Here is an 18,579-nt window from a genome sequence, read left to right on the forward strand (position 1 = left end):
TCGTTAACGAGCTTCTTCTCAATTAGCATCGATCCCTTCACTGTGTAGAATCGAATGAAGGCCTTCGATACAATTTTCTTGACAGTCCGTCGGAAAATGTACCTCGCAAAGGGTCGCAGCAAGTTGCTGAAATTTGTAAAAATAGGTTGTCTAATCTATGGACATTGGACGCTGAATGAAGACGCTTCAAGATGGAAACGTTGGTCGCTCGAAATTTTGTACTGGATACAATTCTCAAACGAACTATACGGACTGGTAGCCATTTTTAATGGTTTCCTTTGTTGCTTCTATACTGTTAATCAGGTGGTCAAGTCTAGCGTGAATGTGACATTCATGACGGAGACGTTGTTTAATTCGCTGTACGTTCGGTGGAGAAGGAAAGAGTTTCGGGTTAATATAATCTGCATTTGATAGAAACATTTAACTAATGTTTATCCACATGTTCGAATAGAATGATGTGTAGTTACTGACCCTTTTCTTTGAAAAAGTAGAAAATATAATATAGTGTGTATCTTACAATAATAAATTATAATTTTATTCGAAATTCTTTTTTTTCCTGAGTAAGGAACAGCTATTCCTGGGAGCAAAATGTCCTAAGTGGTCGAGAAATTAGTGTAAGGTAGAAGAAAATTCTTTTCGGATTTCTTCAAATAGTATTCGGTCTAAAATTGTGGCTCTCTCCATGGTCCGTCGTTCGAGAGTTAAAAATCGCATTACATTATATTTCTTACTTTTTTAGGAAAATGATCCATTATTTCATAGGGATCAACAGGTGTATACGCTACCCTATATTATTTGCAGCGTTTGGCGAGCGAGATGGAAGAATTTTTCAGCACAAGTACGGTGAATCTGAAACGAGCAGAAATAATTTGTTACATTCTGACGATCACTTTCTTCACTGGCGGTATGCTTTTCGCGGTCATGCCTTTGTTCACGAAGAAACACACGACACCGATAGATACAGTGTATTTCATGCTGCCAAGAGACAAGCAGTGGGGTCAAAGTTTCATTTACGCCTTGAATATAATGCAGATTATAAACGCTGGTTCGTCACTTTTCCTCGATATGCTTATGATCTGGATCATGTGGCACGTTGCTTGTAAATTTAATCTATTGGCGAGGGAATTCACGATTTTCGAGGAAAAGAAACTGAAATTTTGGATCAAGCGACACCAGGATGCTCTCAGGTACGCTGGCTCTCTACTCTGTAATCAATCGAGATTAATTCTGAACTTCCGCTTCTTTCACCAGCTACGTCAACGAAATCAATTCAATTATAGCTCCATTAGCTGTGAAATCAACATTTGCCGTGGGAATTGATATAATCGTCTCTGGCGTTGTAACCACACGCGTATGTGATACATAAATTAATATAATTAATTACTTCCTAATAACTGATTCATTTCAGAATCTGAATCTCGTAGAATTGACGAAATTCTTCATAGTAACCATGTTTTCCTTGCTGAGGTTCGTTGCTTGCAGCTGGGTGGCTGATACGATGACCGAAAAGGTAGAAGTCGGTGTTCAGTGTAACTCTCCTTATCACTGGATACAAAACATTAGCAATTCTTCAAACAGGCTCGCAATATTGCTGGGAAGATTTATGGCTCCCCGTGGATCTATACGCGTCCAAGAATGAGAAAAATGGCTCTACTAATTATGCAGAGGTGTCAGAAATCTGTGGCAATTCACACGGGTGGATTTCTATCCGCTTGGACTTTAGAATTCTGCGGTCTGGTGGGTTGTTCGCATCTTTCTATAAAATAGTATACTATATTTTCATCTTTCCTTTGGTTCAACAGGTCCTCTATACGATTGTTACCTATTTGATGACGTTGAGAGCTATAATACGTGTATAAACATTCGAATAAACGAATTTTTCTACCTTAAAAAGATTGTTTTATTATTTAAGCTCTTATTATCGGCTACCTCTTATCTATAACTTAACAACAAACTAATACTTTGAGATTGATATTTGATTTCTATAGTTTTGTCATTGAGGGATACGTGTTCTTTAATTCCTGTCGACGAAACGGAAACGAAGCGGTTTATTCGGCACGTTCACCATCATGAAGCTGCTTTTGATGTCGGCGTAGTCGTATTCGATTCTGAATTGACGTATAAGCTGTAAACGCGAGAAACGTATAAAAATTTCACGACACGTAAGAAGACGAGTAAATGTTACCTTTGCAGTGAGTAACATCATCTTTGCTTCGGCCATGTTTTTTCCCAAGCACGATCTTGCACCGTAACCGAAGGGTAAGTAGCTGAAATCAGTGTCCTCTTTCTTAGAATTCAACCACCTTTCTGGTCGAAATTTCTCTGGATCCTCAAAGTTTTCTTCCCTTTGAGAAGTGATCTGATTCGCCATTATGACGAAAGTCTATGAGAAATCATTTCATCATTTTCAAATATTCTATCTTCTATTTAAATTCTAAAACTCACCCCTTTGGGTATCGTGTAACCGTGCAACGATATCGTTTTAGGTAGCAGCCTGGTGATATAGGGAACAGCTGGTCGCAATCTTGAAACAAATCATCAATATCTCGTGATTCGTTTAAAAAATTTGATGTAATTGATATACCTTAAGCTTTCCTGGAGACAAGCCTTCAAGTATGGCATATTTCTCACGGTTTTCTCGGTGAAGGGCGAATCACTGCTCGGTAAAACCGATACAATCTCGTCGTAGATTTTCCTCTGAGTTCGTGGATTCCTTGCTAAGTAATACAGTAAGAAAGCTTCGGAGTTTACTGTCTGAAAATGAGAAAATCCTAATGTCACCCAGGCTTATCAAACTATTTTCATCAAAATTTGCCCTGGTAACAGAATTAAACTTCTTCTACCTTCCGCTATCTTTACAGCAATTGTTTCATTCAAAATTGTTCTAATTGATAAATCATTACCGCTTGTACACCCAAAATCATCATGTCCATCAGCAACGTGCACAGGTCGTCCGGACGGATACCTTCGTTCAAAAGGAACTTCTCCAAAACTGGTGAACCGCCTTCTACGTCCTGAGGGGATCGACTTCGAAGCTTGTTCTGAGCATGACGAACGTACTTTCCTATGACGCTGGGTTTGAAAAATATTTCTCAATATTGTTCCAACGATATGTGAAAAATTTTGAATGATAACATACCCATCGAGCACGTCGCAGGCGTCGAAAAGCTTCCTGGCGAATGGAGTTAGGAAGAATCGCCAGACTTGAAAGCCAGTCTCGCAACGACTCATATATTTGTGAGCTACCATCATGGCATTGACGATCCTCGACGTCTCCGAGGTGGAGTTATATCCAGCTGATTCGAGAAAACCGAGATGCTTGTTAAATGTAAGATTGCAGAAACATTCCATACCCCATCGAAGGAGATCCTCGTGGAACGTAGCGGGCACCTGAAAATATAAAATAGAAAAGTCAGCGTGGAAGTGGTAAAATTTTTAAATACCTACTTCGTTTTGCCTGTTTCGTATTTTGTATATCCTGTTGATAAGTTCGTCGCAGATCGCGTCGATTCTGTCAAAGAAATTCGAGGCGATCTGTTCGAATTCCTGCTCCACCTTTTCTCTCAGTTCCAGCCATTCCGAACCTTGCCTAAAAACGATTTTAAATTAAAAATTATTCTAATGATAATCATACTGATCGTTTACTAACAGAGAGAATGCACCAGCAAGACGATATTTTCGATAATTCAATCTGTAATGCTGCAAAATGTCGATACCGCTTCTAAGAGGGGTGTCGCCTTCTTGCTTGAACACTTCCGCTATGTGTTCTGGTCTGTGTAAAATAAAAAGAATAAATTTTTTCTATAAAACAGCATAGTTAATAATTGTTCTACCTATCCTACCTATGAATCATTACAATGTCTCCTGAAAGTGGTCCATTGATTCTCACGATGCAACCGTATTCATTGAATAAATATTTCAAAGGGGTGACGTTTCGATTCCACGATAGTCGTCCTGAAAATCATTCGTTTGATATTCAATTAAATAATTTATCTTTCTGCGTTTATCAATTCCCATTGTTTTTCTACTGTTTCTCGTATCGAAATTCGAAGAGGCGATACTTAAATTGGCATTGATTTGAAAATCGGCAAATCGTCGCGGCGTTATTCCAGAAAAGGGCAGGGATCTATCGATACTTCAACAGATCGTACCCTGAGTGAATCTGTTGATTAGCAGACTGGAAAACAGTTGCGTACCGAACAGCGGCACGAATTTCCAATACTTCTCCCAGATCTTCAGCACCGCCGGTCCAGGAATCTCCTCGAAGGGTTGCGCCGATCGATCTCCGATGATCTGCGATTCGTTTTTCGAGGTGGTAATCTCGAACGTGGCCGTCGACACTTCTGCGGCCGATTGATCCAACAGTGGAATCGAATTCGTTCGGGTTAACGATTCGTTCATCACTGATGTTGTTTGGGACTGAGTAATGGGCGCAGCTGAAAACAGAGAAATTAATAATATTAGTTGATTGCGTACCAAATGAGAGCGATAGTAATTATAACATATTAATTTGAAATCCAAGCTTTAATGAAAACCATTCGTGATTATTAATTAGCAAACATCAAGTTTTCAATCTCTATTGCAAATTGATTAACTGAAACATTAAATTGCAGAGCTGTTAATTTCAGGAAATATGCAACTGTCAAATCGAAGCTGTGGATCGATACCGCGAATGGTAATTAACGCGTCATCGTGTTTAATTGGTACTTACAGAGTATGTCAGAGGCGTTAAGATCCAAACACTTTTGGCTGTCGTTCGTTGCTAAAGGTTTCGACAGCTTCATCACGGAACATCGTCGAGAAATCGACGTAAATTTCGGTAACAGACGTTGCATTCTAAGACCTATCACTTTTATATCGATGAACGATCGATATATTTCGGTTTCTCGGATCAACTTTTGCGTCACGGACGAATAAATTCGTAGAATCTTTTGGATTTCGTGGAAATCTGCGAAAACTCGTACGACAAGAAATAACAAATTAGTTACCGTGATGAAAAAAAAAAAGAACGAAGCGACGTAACTTTGAACAACTTCACCCTGCAATTGCAATGATTATTAGATCACACTCGAAATATGTAATTAGAACGCTGCGATACGAGAGAGAATGAAATTATTTTTATATAAATTTTATTCAGAATACAAATCGATCGTTACTTAAAGCTAGGGGTAATTAATCTACATTGTTTATAATTCAAACGTCAACTTCGATCTCGACGTCTTCGTCGTCTGAAACAGTCTTTTCCGTGCTCGGGTTCTTCGCGCTCTCCTTTATCAATTTCCTAGGCGATTCTTTTTGCGAATCCGGATTCGTTAGGGAAGAGCTCTCGCTTTCTTTCGTGTGCCGCCATTTCATTCGTCGATTTTGAAACCAAACCTTCACCTGAATGCCATTTGTTTTTTAAACGCCATATTAATTATTATGAATCAGTAATCGTTGATGAAATTATACCTGCGCGTCTGTTAGACCTAAAGTAGCGGCTAACTGCCTCCTATCCGGTTTTGTGATATACTTTTGCAACGAAAATCTCCTCTCCAATCCTTTTCGTTGCAAAGAACTGAACACAGCCCTCGACCAGGATCTCTTTCTCCTGGTATTGGATTCTGATTGACTGGTGGGCGTTGATGCGGAGGAGATTGAAACTGTAAATTTTTATTCAAATTATTTATTTAACACGTTGAATGCCATGGAGGTCACTGGTGATCGGCGCCGCAAATTAGTCGTGCCTGAATAATTAAAAGAAAAAAAATAGAAACACATTACTGTAAATAAAATTGCTATTATAATAAATAATGTAACGTAGCAAATAGAAAGCTGGAAATTTGAAATTTGAAAATGAATTACTCTTATTTTTAATAATTAGTTCTTCAATACGTGTTAATACTGAAAAATGCAAGATATAAAGTTTGAAATGAATCAGAGGTGACACGAGTCGAGGGGTCATTTCTGTTGGAAAAAAGTCCAGGGGATTCATCGCGATGTACACGATGCAGATCAGAAAATTACAGAAGGAGACGTGACACGATGTAAACGGTAGTCATAGCTGTGTATGGGGTGGGTGTCTGTTTGAAAGGATCCTATCTTGAACAAGAGGCCCCCGAGATTGGGTACTTCTGGCTGATTTACAGCCCTACGGTAAGTATACAACATCTGTACGAATTTAAACAGTGTGGTTCTCTCTCCGGTTGGTACGATCCTCCGAATAAATTAGATGGCCCAGCCAGTAAGGTCATAGTTATTTTCGGAGTTTTATGCCACCGTTTAGAAGTGCAACTTCTATTGATGAGTCTTTGGATATTGTTAGATTACTAAGAATTTTCTAAGCGATCCAATAAATTTTATTTATTTATTTCTGTAAAAATCTTTTGGAAGGAACACTTGAGCCACGATTGTTAACACTTTGTCTGTTGCTAATTTTGTGGAATTTGAAATGTCTATAAATTTATATTCAAAGTTCCTTTTTATATACAAGATGATACAAAAATAGGATCCATTAATAAGAAATGTCTAATCAATATAAGTTCTAAAATTAACCCTTTCTTTGTAAAATCAACTTTTATTATTTAGTAAGTAGAGTTTAGTTCAAGATTCTAAACACAAAGATTATTTATTATCACTATTTCATATTTGAAGTAAAAAAAAGATTTAAAAAGTCATAACATTAAATTAGAGCTGATTTCACAGAGAAAGGGTTAAGATCTATGATCATCATTCATTTTTTATTCTACTTAGTGTGTACCATAAGCTCTCTAAATTTATCATCCTATACAACAGGAAATTATTAATAGAATTATGTTCAAGAGTTTCTTCTATCATATTTCTTTTTTTTTGAAAGAAAAATTAGCAGTAGCTCGAAACGTTATCATTAAGGACTTCGGTTCTCCTTATTTTTATTGATACTTCAAAACGCGTAAAGTAAAAGGATTCACGGGTAAAGTCAAGATTTCTGACTTTTAACTAACCAAGAAGGGGGACGACGAAAACCGCTGTTTACAACGGGCGTAAACGAACGGTGGCACTTAAGATGTCGTTTAAACACGGACAGGAAACACGAGAATACACCGGCGCGTAAATATTTTGCCCTACTTGCTAGCGAGTATTCGAGAGACAAGACAGCGGTCCATATGCTCGCATTTGTTAATGACGCAACTTTCCTTTCACGAGTCGATGCTCCCCGATGATTTCCACGAAACGCATCAGAATTTTAATAAATTTCTCAAATATGATCTTACCTCGTGGAACAGGCCGAAGCGGTGCAGGCCGATAAATGTTCGGATAATTTTCAACGATCCCACTTCCATGATTCCCGGTTCCGTAATTTCCATTGATCGCCGTTTGAGCGTAGGAGAACGTAGGGCAGAGTCGAAGGGCTTCGCACCTGACGCAAGCACCGGGACAAGGGCACCGCAGCGTCGAGAACTGGACCGGAAGTGGCCTGAGTATATCTTGTCGAAGACACAACGTTGCTTGAAACTCGTTCGCATAAACGGAAGAAACGCGTAACGTCTGTCATCGTCGCTTAATTTCAACCGGATACCATTAAGAAAATGAAAATTGACTAAACGAAAACAACGGAAACGATCGTTACTTTAATCATCGTAGCAATCGTTTATTTTCAAAAGTCGAGTAGATGTTTGCGACTACAATAGATCGTAGTTTCCGGTCTCCTCACCTGTTCTCTTCGTGCTGAATTCATCCGACAATATACGTTCCACGCCGAACTTTAACTGTTTGGAACAATTCGTGTCATCCACCATACGCGTGTTCACTTCGTTCATCTTCCTCACCGACTGCGATCACTTATTCCTCAAAACTTTGACATTTTCTAGCTGGCCGCGATGATTCACTGAACTAATTTATTTCATCATTGAAAAACAAAAGGAACGAGAATTGACGAATCGATTTTAATTAATTCATAACGATCGCGAGAGTCTCAACGACGCTAGAGTTAAGGGCTGAATAATGAGCTTTGACGGAAGTGCATAGGAACGAGCAAGCCTACGAGTTTCTGCCATCTTCAGAACGGATTTTGGTTGGAAAAAAAAAAGAGAAAAAAAAACGAGAAATATCGTGGGAGCTCGGTGCAATTTCGTCGATGGGATTGGCCCACACGGATGCTGTAGGCGTGGCTCACTGAAGATTGGTTCCTGAAGGATGATGATGACTCTAAATGTCAGCCTGTCGAATGGTCCGCGCTGCGTCGCTTGGAACATTCCTTCTTCTCGTTCCACCAGATAAACATTATAAAAAATGTCATAAAACGATGGGTAACGAAACGATTGGTCGATGATATCGGTTTAGGCGAAGATCATCGAATCCGAACGAAACTGACGTAATTCTATTTGGGTAGAATTTATTGGTTTTATTGATATTCTTGGAAAGTCTGCCTCATCAAAGCTATCTTTACATTCATAAGAATAAAATATTCAGATATTTAAAAGACACTTAAATAATAATATGCTAATGAGATAAGAATTTTTAAATTTTTTAAAAGGAAACTTTAATTTTTTGTTTTCAGGGGAAAATCAATAGATGAATTAAAAAGAAGAAAAATAGAAAAATGCTACCGATTCGTTTGAAAAATGACGTATGCTAATGACACGGAAATTTTGAAATTTTTTAAATGGGAAATTTAACTCTTTTTTTGAAGAGGGAAACGAACAGAATAAATTAAGAAGAAAAATAGAAAAATGTAACTGATGCTATAGATATCCGTGGAATAATAGCATAGAGACGTATGGCTGATGATATCTCTGGAAGCCATATGGTTATCTTTGCATGCAGACTTTCAGAGTATACAGTCACTTAGGTGTTTATTTGAACAGCCATGTTTGAAGCAGCCTCTACCCACATGCTAAGAATATTCTTCGGGATATGTACACACCGTGATCCTCTATTCGATTTTATTAGGTTTTAGGATTTTCAAGAGTCCGCCGAATCATGATAAGCGAATCCCTAATTGAGTGCCCGGATCGCGAAACCAGAACCCCTTTTTTTCTCGACATCTCTCAACACCTACAGCTTCTTCGTTCGATACGCACAAATCAGTCGATGAAAAATAAATTAAACAGAGCTTCTTAAATATTAATTATACGCTGCATACGTTCGAGACAGCATGATCATCCCTCGATACAATTTTTCCATTTCGAACTCGTTCTCAGCTGGATCCAAAATTCTAACATTTCTCCTCGGACGATTGTAATTTTGTAAACCTTGCAGGTTCTAAAAGAAGAACAAAAGATTGCACTTCTCTTTTCCAAATTTTTGCAGAATTTATCAGGCATCTTACCGAGAGGACAATGACGTTTCCATTGCCATTGGTCCCTGAATTCTGTCGAATCGTCGTTATTATTAATGTAAGCAAATAACCACCGAATGCCAAAAAAGAAAGAGCAGTGACCGAAAGTTGAAATATCTTCGATATCTTCGAATCCTTCCCCTTTTCGTCGTAATGATCTTCGTATCGCCTTATGGATTTTTTATTCATTCTTTTCAAGGGTTGTGCAACGGGCAGTGACACAGATAATGTTCTACTCGATGCTTCTTCGTGTTCATCGTCAGTGGTAAAATCTATACATTTAAATACCGATTTTTATCAATTATATAAGATGAACATCCGAACGTTACCTTCTTCATCGATGAGAGAAGATTTTATATGAATCAGTTCCGCCATTGGCAGTTCGCTCAAACTGCGAACCTCTTCTAGGTAGAAAGATGTACGATTCGCGGATATTGTTTTTAAATAAAATAACAGCAGTGCAGTGAAAATTCCGATGATAGGTGAAAAATTTCTGCAACGTTGTATATTTATATTAAAAAAAAGAAATTAATATTTTTGAAGATTCTTACCTTTTCGCCATCTTCGATTACTATGACAGAACCGAGTTGTTTCTTATCCAAAAGAAGACTGGTTATCGTACCGGTTCTGTAACCAGCAGGACGTAATTGTCCCCTCAATCTCGAGTTCTAATTTCTCCTGCTTGGTTGACAAAGCGAGGAGAGTCTGAATCATTTTTCAGTCATCACGAACTAGGAAGAGGAACGCCGGGAATCAACGGGGTGGAAATGAGTAATTAACATCCGTTACCTCCGGAGTGTGTTCCTCAGTTCTCGAAACATTTCCGTTGCGTTACCATGTCGAAATTTGTGTGCATATTTATCTGTGTCTCTTTTATGATAATTTCTGTCCCTGTTTCGTCAGAAGAAAACGATGGTTAGTCAGAAAAATAATTTCCAAGATGATTCATTAATAACGAAGGATAAATTTGTAGGCGTTCTTCGAAAGATAAAGGCAGGTTTGGAATATGCCACAAATTATTTGGAGACTGCTAAAGATATTGCTGATCTCGTGGCGAAGAGCTTAGGTCACAAGCAGCAACAGAAACGGGGGGATGATAACGATGGGAAACAGAAGGGTAGTTTCGGGGCTTCTAATCTCGTGTCTGCCTTTTTCCGGCTTATTGGATTAGACTCGCAGAAAGTAACTGCGATTGCTGTAAACAGTGTCATATTCCTTGCACAAATGGTACGTGAGAAAGAATTAAATAATGACAAATTAAAGCTCATTTGTATTAACTTCGACAGATAAGTTCATTATTCGAACTGAAGCCTGCGAAAGAGAACCTCGCCAGAGATTTGGATGACAATGACAATTTATCTTGGAATCCTGCTAATATTATAACAGAAAGCAAAAACGATAAAGTAAGTTACAAGAAATGGGAGGAAAAGGAAGATGAAACTCGATTAATTTTATTTTTAGATACAAAGATTGCTTCGACAGGCTCAGGACGACGAGCTACCGAATCAGCTGATCGAAAAAGTCGACGGTGTCGACTCGGCCTGCGTCAGATTGTTAATTTGCAAAACATCGCCAGTTATAAGGGCGGTGCAGAATTTTCTGAGGAATAAAACGCGTAGCGAATCGCATCCAATGACTTCGTGGCTTCCCAGCAGGGATCGGTTCGAGGAAAACAGCGACGAATGTGAAAACACGCATACCGATTGCAGTTTATTTTCCTAGCCGTAGTTATCGAAGCGGTACCAAGTTTATTTAACTTTATTCGCGGCGAAGTTGGTCGGAAAAAGAATAACGACGGATCACGAGGATTCTTTTTCTTTTTTTAGAAACGCTGAAGAATTAATCCGTTGAAACGCCGTGAAACGATTTACTCTTGCATGCATCTGTTTTATTTAATTATACGTATATCAGCATGTTTCACATTTTGATCATCAAAATAGTTCAATTAAATGGCTAAGGGTTGTAATCGTAACAATATAAGATCTAGATATATTAAACAGTCTTTGATAGGTTTAAGAAATTCATTGGTCTAAACGACATTGTGTTTATATACGGTGCCCCCAAAAGAAAGGACACTTAAATTATTCTTAAAGATTAATTTGATTCACGATTAAAATATCACAAATGAGTATCTTGGCTACAAAGATCGTTAAATCGAAATAAAATAGAATTTCTTCACCTCCTTCTACCGTATATTTTGATTTTATTTTTAGTAAAAACACAAGGTGATATCCTTTCGTTTGTGAACACCCTGTACAAGGTAATTCATTGAAAAAATCATCACTAATCACTGTTTATTCTTTTCGCTAACAACTTGTTACTTTCACCCCTCTCTTCCTTTACCCGATGAAAAGAGAATTATCGTTGTTGATTTATATAGCATATATATATTTGCTTTTATACAAATATATATTATATTACAGAATATACACGGTATTCCAAAATTAATTTACCGAATATCTTGTGTACGTTTGTTTTAATAAATAGAAACAGTGAATATACAAATGTTTCAGTAAATTGAATTTACCAATAACCGTTGTATTTTTCCAACCACCTCCAAGATGAGCTAGTTCAATTTCTAAAAAATATTTTAAATATTCTTTCATGATTTTTCACCGGATAATTAAAAAAAGTTTCGTTGAAATAGGCAAACGGATATCCTAAAATAATTTTTTTAAATTATTGCACTATGGACAAAGCACCTTTCAAACGATCATAAAATTAGATAATCAACGATTTAATTAATTTCTAAAATAATTAAGAAAGATGCTTGTACGATTCGCAAGGACGGCGCTAATGAAGGTACTCTACTATCTGAACTCATTCGCAGAGATAATTAAATGCTACGAAGAGACACTACGATTCCGAATAACAATTGAATGTTCTAATTACGTGCTCCTTTATCCATATACAAAATCATCTAAATTGCTTCGACTTAACGATTAGACGAACGCGTCGATTAATATCAGTACGATTGTTAAGCGAAACAAAGTTCGACGAGAAATAGCAACGATTCAGAGTAACAAGAAAATGGGAATCTTCTGAACAACAGTTACTTATAAAAACAAGGTTTCTCGTGAAATTAAGGAAACTTAACGTAGCCTCCCATCAGACGTTCAACACGTTGATTGCAGTGATTAAAACAATCACACTTATAATATTTATTAACACACTGTAGAGCAAGGTTTGCGTTCTTTCCTCTTTAATTCATCCTCCTAACAATCAACATGTTCATTCTGACAAGGACTACATTCTAGAATCCTTGAACACTCTCTAATGCTATACATCTAATGAGATCAGGATTATTGCGAGCTACGTGTTTCTCGGTGTTAATAAACGTCCCTAGAAATGAATTGCAACTGGCATTATGAGATAATTGGTCGTCTCTGAAAAGCCAGAAACGTTCTGCCTCTACCTCCCTGTTAACCCTCGAACGGATTATACAGTGACCCAAATCTACGAAACAGACGGTGCATTAATTAAAAATTATCTGGTCAAATTTCTAAACGAAATATTGTCATAAACGTAAAACTAAGAAAAGTTGTCTGAAATTAAAATTATCGTCGATATTTCGATGAGCCACCGTCCGAGGATTAAAACGGGCCGATGAATATGAAAGTTTGGCATTCGAAAGACAATTTAGTCATTAAGGATTCCCAGACTTTGAGCTGTGCATATTCACCCGGTACGTGGAATTTCGTTCCCGTATACATGTATATATTGTACGTTAAATATTATACACATCCTCGTTGCACTCGCAGAAAAATCCGCCTCGAAAATATATATGTATAAAGGATCGACAGAAAGGAACGGAACTTGTGTCGAGGAAATTCTTATTTACAGGAGAGCCCGTATCGTTCATTACGTTTCACAATTATTGTTCTTCGATCGTTCGTAAACTTTCCACGTTAATTCACGAAAAGTCTTCTGTAGCAGGTTGCCTTGTTAAAATTCCTTTCAATATTTTTTTAAATAAACCTGTTACGATATCAAGGAACGCCGATTTCTGCACACAGCTGGCTATTTGCAGTCTTTTTCTTTTATCTTCGAACAGACGAACTGAACTTGATAGGAACAAGCGGATACGAGGTTCAAAGTCGATCGAATGACTAGAGTGGATGATACACTGTTCGACGACGAGGAGACTGACCGATCTTTCCGCGAATATCGAAGGCGACTAATCATTCCGATGAAGAAGATCGTGTAGGAAGCAACTGGAAACGAATCTTTACAGAGTCGCTTGACCTGGACTTATCAAATCTGTGTTCTCGGCGCAGGCTTGTCGCAACCAATCCCGAAGATTCCATGTTCTCTCCATTAAATTTGAGATCGGTTTGTCGACGGTGCCGACGCTGGTGGTGAAACCGCTGTTCGGACCGTACTGGGCGATGATGTTCTGTGTGGTGGTCGCCGGGGGTTGCGTGGCTGTTAACTGAGACAGGATGTTCGACTGGATATTCGGGGTACCAAACGTTCCTGAAGGAAAATTTTCCAGACCTGGAATCTTGTTACATTAAGCGAAATTCATTTTCACCGTACCTTGTACGCTGTTTGATTGTGCTGCAAGGTGGTGGAAACGTAGCCATCGCAAATAAGAGTACATAAAAGTGGGCGGTGGTGAGGCGTTAGTGTCCAAACGTTTATTCAGCACGCCCCAGATTTCACGTATCTCGGAGTTTAGGCTTTCCAGGCTTGCGATTATTTCCGTCGACTCCTGGTAGTGATCCGGTTTGTCTGAATACGTCGGGATCGTGACAAAAGATCGAAAGAAAATTGTTAAGTGAAAGGAAACGAACGAAAGATACATTCTCCTTCGGCAACGATTCAAAGAAAAGCGAAACGATCGAAATGAAATAAATAAATAATAACATAGAAAATGAAATAACGAAGGGAAGGGAGGTGATGGAATAACGAGAGCAGCTCACCTATGAACGTGTCCGTTCCCAGATCGGTTGAACTGAATCCACTACTCGCGCTGGACATGTCGCTCAATGTTAATTCGTCGTTTCTCGTCGACGTGGCCTCGTTTTCGTTCCTCTTCGCGCTCGCCACTCTGTCCAAGGATTGTTCCAGGTGCCTCAGGTGGATCACCTTTTCACCTAAGAGGCTTCTGGTTCGATGCAGGCTCACCTCCATTTCCGAAAGTTCTCGTTCCTCCTGGAAAAAAATTTACGAAGAATCTAAGCGTCGAGTGAATAATCGGAGAAATATGATACGGTGTACCTGGACTAATTGCTCGAGTGTCGCTCTGGCGCTACGTTGCTTCCAAGCCTTCTGTCGTCCGTGGAATGCGTTTTCCTGGTGTCGAAGCGCCTCTCGAGCCCTCCTCACAGAATCCCTCTCGACGTGGATTCGGTGACGGAAGAACTCCAGCTCCGAAGAGGTGTTCGCCAGCGCTAGAAAATCGAGCAGATTCCTTTTCGGTGTCATCCGACACGCTCGGACCAGGCTGCATGCTCGCGGTAGCGGCGTGCACGGAAAAGAAGTAACGGAAGGAAGAGAACGAAAGAAGAACGGTTTCGGAAGGAGAACCAAAAGATCTGCTGGTGGTGCGTTTACGAGTAGGCCGAGCAGAGAAGAAGCCGCTAACCAAAGTAAAGTCTATAGATGCCTAAGGAGAATAAATAAAAGAAAAAAGAATCTTTAACATGGAAAAATGAAAATAACGGAAAAGATCGAGAGATAGGAACGTCGGTATGTATTTCGCGCGCGTGATGACTTAATTGAAGCGATTAAGCTGTAGACGGTTGATTGTAAGTTGTGAAAGTGTGTTCGAGCTACGAAATAAGCCATATATAGAGTGTTTCAGGTTTTTCTTTTGATAAAATAGTTTAGAAAACTTCTGAATTAATTTACAAACCTGAGACACCCTGTATACATTCATCTTCAGAACAGCATTCTTACTGCTACAAATTAACACCTTACTGTTGGTTAATTATGCGAATAAGTTTCGCCAATTAGCGAAACCGGTTATTTAATAAACAGATTATCAATCCTTCACCAGCATACTGAGTTATTATTTTCATTCCTCAGAACTCACCTTTGAATTTATATTTTTATTGCAAGAAGGTTTAAATTAATTTCACTCGTGTGTTAACCCTTTGAACTTAATTGGTTTTCAACGTCGTCGTGCATCTACTTGTATTTATGTTAAGTCAAATTAAATAAATCAATGTACAACGATAAAATTTACCAAACAATTAGTATTTTCATCTCCAGCATGAGCTCAAAGGATTAAATTAAAAATTTTAATAAATATCAAGCCCAGTTTGCCAACGGTGGATTAAAAATGCATCATCATCAGGAAAGTGTTAATAAATCAAAAGATCATCAACTATTGAAATAGTCCAAACAATTCCCTTTAAAAAGATTCACCTTTGTCCTGGAAAGGATACCGCAAGGTATAGGCCGTTTCATTGCTGGGCAGTTGATCGCCAAGATCCTCCAGCTTCTCCAGTTGCTTCCTGATGTTCTCAACGGGATTCTCTAGATTGTTATTGTTATTGTTGCCGGCAGTGCTAGCCCTGGCAGTGCTGGTCGCTTTCTTGCTGAAGTTCTTCTTCTTCTTCATCATCATGTTCGCGTTCGTCTCGCTGGCGGTGGTCGTGTCGTCCGACTCGATTCGTACAGCGGCCGTTTTCGGGATCGCCGCTGCTCCGATCGCGGCACCCTTCTGAAACCCCGAATTCTGAACCTTCTGAACGCTCTGAACGTTCGATTCCTCCGGCTTGTGCTGTTCCTCGGTCTGCTCCTTCGCGATCGGTGTTTCCTGCGCTTTCGCGCTCGTCGTCGCCAGGCTTGGGCGCGTGTTCCTTAGCGGCGTACTGCGAGCACGATTTAAGGCCTATAGCCAGACATTAGGGCGAATCGCATGAACGTGAGCGAGTACCTTCACAGTTTACTCCGCGTTACGTGTCGACGTTCGAGACAGCCAAATGGGATTTCGATTTTTCTTTTGTCACTGAAGAATTAGTCGAGTGAGAGTATGTTAGAAAGGGTTTACATACGTAACTTTTGAAATAACTGTTGTTCGGTTAGGGTATGTTAAGTAGCGCTGACTGTGAAGGTACTGGAGATGGTGACGAGGAAAATGGAGGTGCAGAAAACGAATATTAGTACGGTTAACACTAATCTGAGCAAAGGTACGTGGATAACGTTAAACGTTTCGAGAATCCTGTTCGAAGCAATAAAGAGAAAAATTACTGTAAAAGTTAGATGAGTACCCGGGCAGATGTAACTTGATCTGAACTGGAATACTTATGCAATAATAAACATTTTTTTTTTAATGAAACTTTTATTAATGTAATTGTGAGGTTCTTCTGATTAAAACAAGACCAAACACGACATAATTTGAAGCATATTTACTTATTACCCTGAAAAGGGTAACTTCAGATCTCATTTAGGTGTTAATTAGGTGAAAAAAAATCATTCATTAAAGAAGCAAATATGCTTCAAATTATGTCGTGTTTGGTCTTATTTTAATCAGAAGAACCTCACAATTATGAGAAATAAAAAATTAAATTGAAAAATTCAAAATTAAATCTAATTAAAATATTCAAAATTAATTGTTTTATTGTTGAATTAGTATTGTCTCAGCAATATGTCTTTCGCTCTTTATTCTCTTCGAAACCTTGAACCAAAAAAAAACACCTTTGGGTGCCGATCCAATTTCTACTGTATATATCAACGGATTCTCAAAACATTCAGCGTGACTGTAACACACAAACGGAACGCATGCTTCCGAATCGATTGTCAGAATCACGACACGTACAAGTACATCAGAGATCGATCCAAAACGCGTCAACCCTTTGCGATTCATTTCGTTTCTCTCGTTTCACACCGCTCCCATCTGTACGACGTTCCTACAAGCCGAAACGTGGAAAATAGCTTGATATCTCGAGAAACGGCAAACGGTTGACCATATAAAACGAAAACGATCAGGTAAATAAAGAATGCCAGATTCGACTCACTTTTGTTCCGACGACTCGGTCTTGTCGGTTCTGGTCCTCGTGGACGTCGACCTTTCCGTCTCCGAGGCAGTAGTGTATCCCTCTTTCCTTCTGCTTCTCCTCTCGACAGCCAAACGTACCTCCTTCTTCAGCTTCATGTATTTCTCCTTCAGTGCCATGTATTTGTCCTGTAGCAATCGTTTCTCGCAACGCATCTTCTCGAACTCTATGCTGTCCTGCTGAAGTGCTCGCTCCGTCTGTTTCCTCGCCTCCTTTTCAGCATCGCGCGAAAAATCCGCGTGAATCTCTTCTAAACGCTGCTTGTACATCTTACGGGTGAGATCCTCCTGAAACCGCAACAGCAAATTCTTTTCAAGCATCCAGCGATGCTTTAATCGAGCGATATATTCAGGAAAAATGTCCCTTGGTTTCTTTCATCCTCCTCGAAGATCCTGTAAACGTCTCTGCGCTGGAAATCGAGCCGCTGGACACCTCCTCTCGTGCAATTATCGCACAGTAATTATCGGAATCAGGATAATTATCGGAGTTCCCTCGGTATAAATTCACTGCTTCTTGATTGTGATGGTACGCAATGGCGTTTTATTGAATATAACTTTAAATATATAATCTTTCAAGGTACAACAGTTTCAGGATAGATCTTTCTTAAAGTTATCCTAAGGCGCTAGATATCTGGACGGTGTTACGCGATCGCGCGACGCTAGGCTAACAAGCGAAATGATTAATTTCTTAATTTGGAAGAAATTCGGTTAATAACGTATATAATCTTAATTACGTTTAATCTGGTTCGGGGTAACACGTTCAGGAAGGAAGGTCGCTAAAGTAACAGGCATCGTCAGGTACTCACGTCGATTCTAAAGTCACGAAGTATCTCAGCTAAACACTTCTCGTGATCTTCCGTGATCTTTGTGATCTTTTCCCTTTGCTGGATGCGCAGCTCGGTACGCAGATCGTCGAATTCCTTCTCCAGCTCCTTCTTCAGGGCTTCGATCTTCTCGGAATGTTGCTTGGTCAGCTCGAATTCGTTCAACTTGGCGAGCTTCTCCTCGCCCAGATCTCTTTCGTGCTCGTTCTCCAATTTTCCCATCTCTTGGTTACGCAATTCCAATAATTCTTTCCTTCTCTCATCGAGTTCGGTCTTCAAATTCGCTAAAATCTCTTGTCTCTCCTTCTCGTAACACACTTCTAACTCGGCCTTCACTTTCTTCAGGTTCTCCAGCCTCGCTTTATCCATTTCGGCGATTAGATTCTGGATCTCCTGTTCCTCCTAAAACACAATTAAAAAAATTAATTATCAGAATTTTTAGAGGGACT

At 39.1% G+C, this 18,579-nt stretch overlaps 5 protein-coding genes across 11 annotated transcripts in view; 1 reads left to right on the plus strand and 4 right to left on the minus strand.

Moving 5' to 3' along the window:
* Positions 1–578: 578 nt before the first annotated feature.
* On the plus strand, positions 579–1,879 carry LOC114873049. The gene is made up of 5 exons (XM_046286419.1): positions 579–1,187; positions 1,252–1,351; positions 1,409–1,510; positions 1,579–1,737; positions 1,803–1,879. Exons 1-5 carry the CDS (start codon positions 817–819, stop codon positions 1,857–1,859), a joined length of 789 nt encoding a protein of 262 aa, XP_046142375.1. The 5' UTR covers positions 579–816; the 3' UTR covers positions 1,860–1,879.
* A 16-nt stretch (positions 1,880–1,895) lies between these two features.
* On the minus strand, positions 1,896–4,835 carry LOC114873040 (probable cytochrome P450 12a5, mitochondrial). The gene is made up of 11 exons (XM_029180891.2): positions 4,712–4,835; positions 4,152–4,436; positions 3,843–3,954; positions 3,650–3,772; positions 3,448–3,589; positions 3,140–3,390; positions 2,904–3,072; positions 2,585–2,754; positions 2,446–2,524; positions 2,186–2,383; positions 1,896–2,125 (listed from the first exon to the last, which is right to left on the minus strand). Exons 1-11 carry the CDS (start codon positions 4,833–4,835, stop codon positions 2,015–2,017), a joined length of 1,764 nt encoding a protein of 587 aa, XP_029036724.2. The 3' UTR covers positions 1,896–2,014.
* Positions 4,836–5,152: 317 nt separating this feature from the next.
* On the minus strand, positions 5,153–8,047 carry LOC114872776 (H2.0-like homeobox protein). Its single transcript, XM_029180370.2, has 4 exons — positions 7,673–8,047; positions 7,233–7,445; positions 5,452–5,642; positions 5,153–5,382 (listed from the first exon to the last, which is right to left on the minus strand). Exons 1-4 carry the CDS (start codon positions 7,776–7,778, stop codon positions 5,194–5,196), a joined length of 699 nt encoding a protein of 232 aa, XP_029036203.1. The 5' UTR covers positions 7,779–8,047; the 3' UTR covers positions 5,153–5,193.
* Positions 8,048–8,609: 562 nt separating this feature from the next.
* Positions 8,610–10,186, minus strand: LOC114872786. Its single transcript, XM_029180381.2, has 4 exons — positions 9,850–10,186; positions 9,628–9,791; positions 9,290–9,570; positions 8,610–9,222 (listed from the first exon to the last, which is right to left on the minus strand). Exons 1-4 carry the CDS (start codon positions 9,858–9,860, stop codon positions 9,085–9,087), a joined length of 594 nt encoding a protein of 197 aa, XP_029036214.1. The 5' UTR covers positions 9,861–10,186; the 3' UTR covers positions 8,610–9,084.
* A 973-nt stretch (positions 10,187–11,159) lies between these two features.
* LOC114872741 (trichohyalin) overlaps positions 11,160–18,579 on the minus strand; it is a 46,612-nt gene continuing 39,192 nt past the window's right edge. For 6 of the 7 annotated variants that reach the window (XM_046286339.1, XM_029180305.2, XM_029180324.2 and 3 more), the window contains 7 exons: positions 18,113–18,532; positions 17,269–17,594; positions 15,674–16,122; positions 14,522–14,694; positions 14,224–14,455; positions 13,838–14,032; positions 11,160–13,774 (listed from right to left, as the gene is read on the minus strand). In XM_046286339.1, coding sequence (XP_046142295.1) covers positions 13,527–13,774; positions 13,838–14,032; positions 14,224–14,455; positions 14,522–14,694; positions 15,674–16,122; positions 17,269–17,594; positions 18,113–18,532 — 2,043 coding nt within the window. In that variant the 3' untranslated portion in view covers positions 11,160–13,526. Of the gene's footprint in view, positions 13,775–13,837; positions 14,033–14,223; positions 14,479–14,521; positions 14,695–15,673; positions 16,123–17,268; positions 17,595–18,112; positions 18,533–18,579 lie in introns of those variants that run through there. The other variant, XM_029180358.2, reaches the window with a different exon arrangement.

Source organism: Osmia bicornis, chromosome 7, assembly GCF_907164935.1.
Source record: "Osmia bicornis bicornis chromosome 7, iOsmBic2.1, whole genome shotgun sequence".
Lineage (NCBI taxonomy): Eukaryota > Metazoa > Arthropoda > Insecta > Hymenoptera > Megachilidae > Osmia > Osmia bicornis.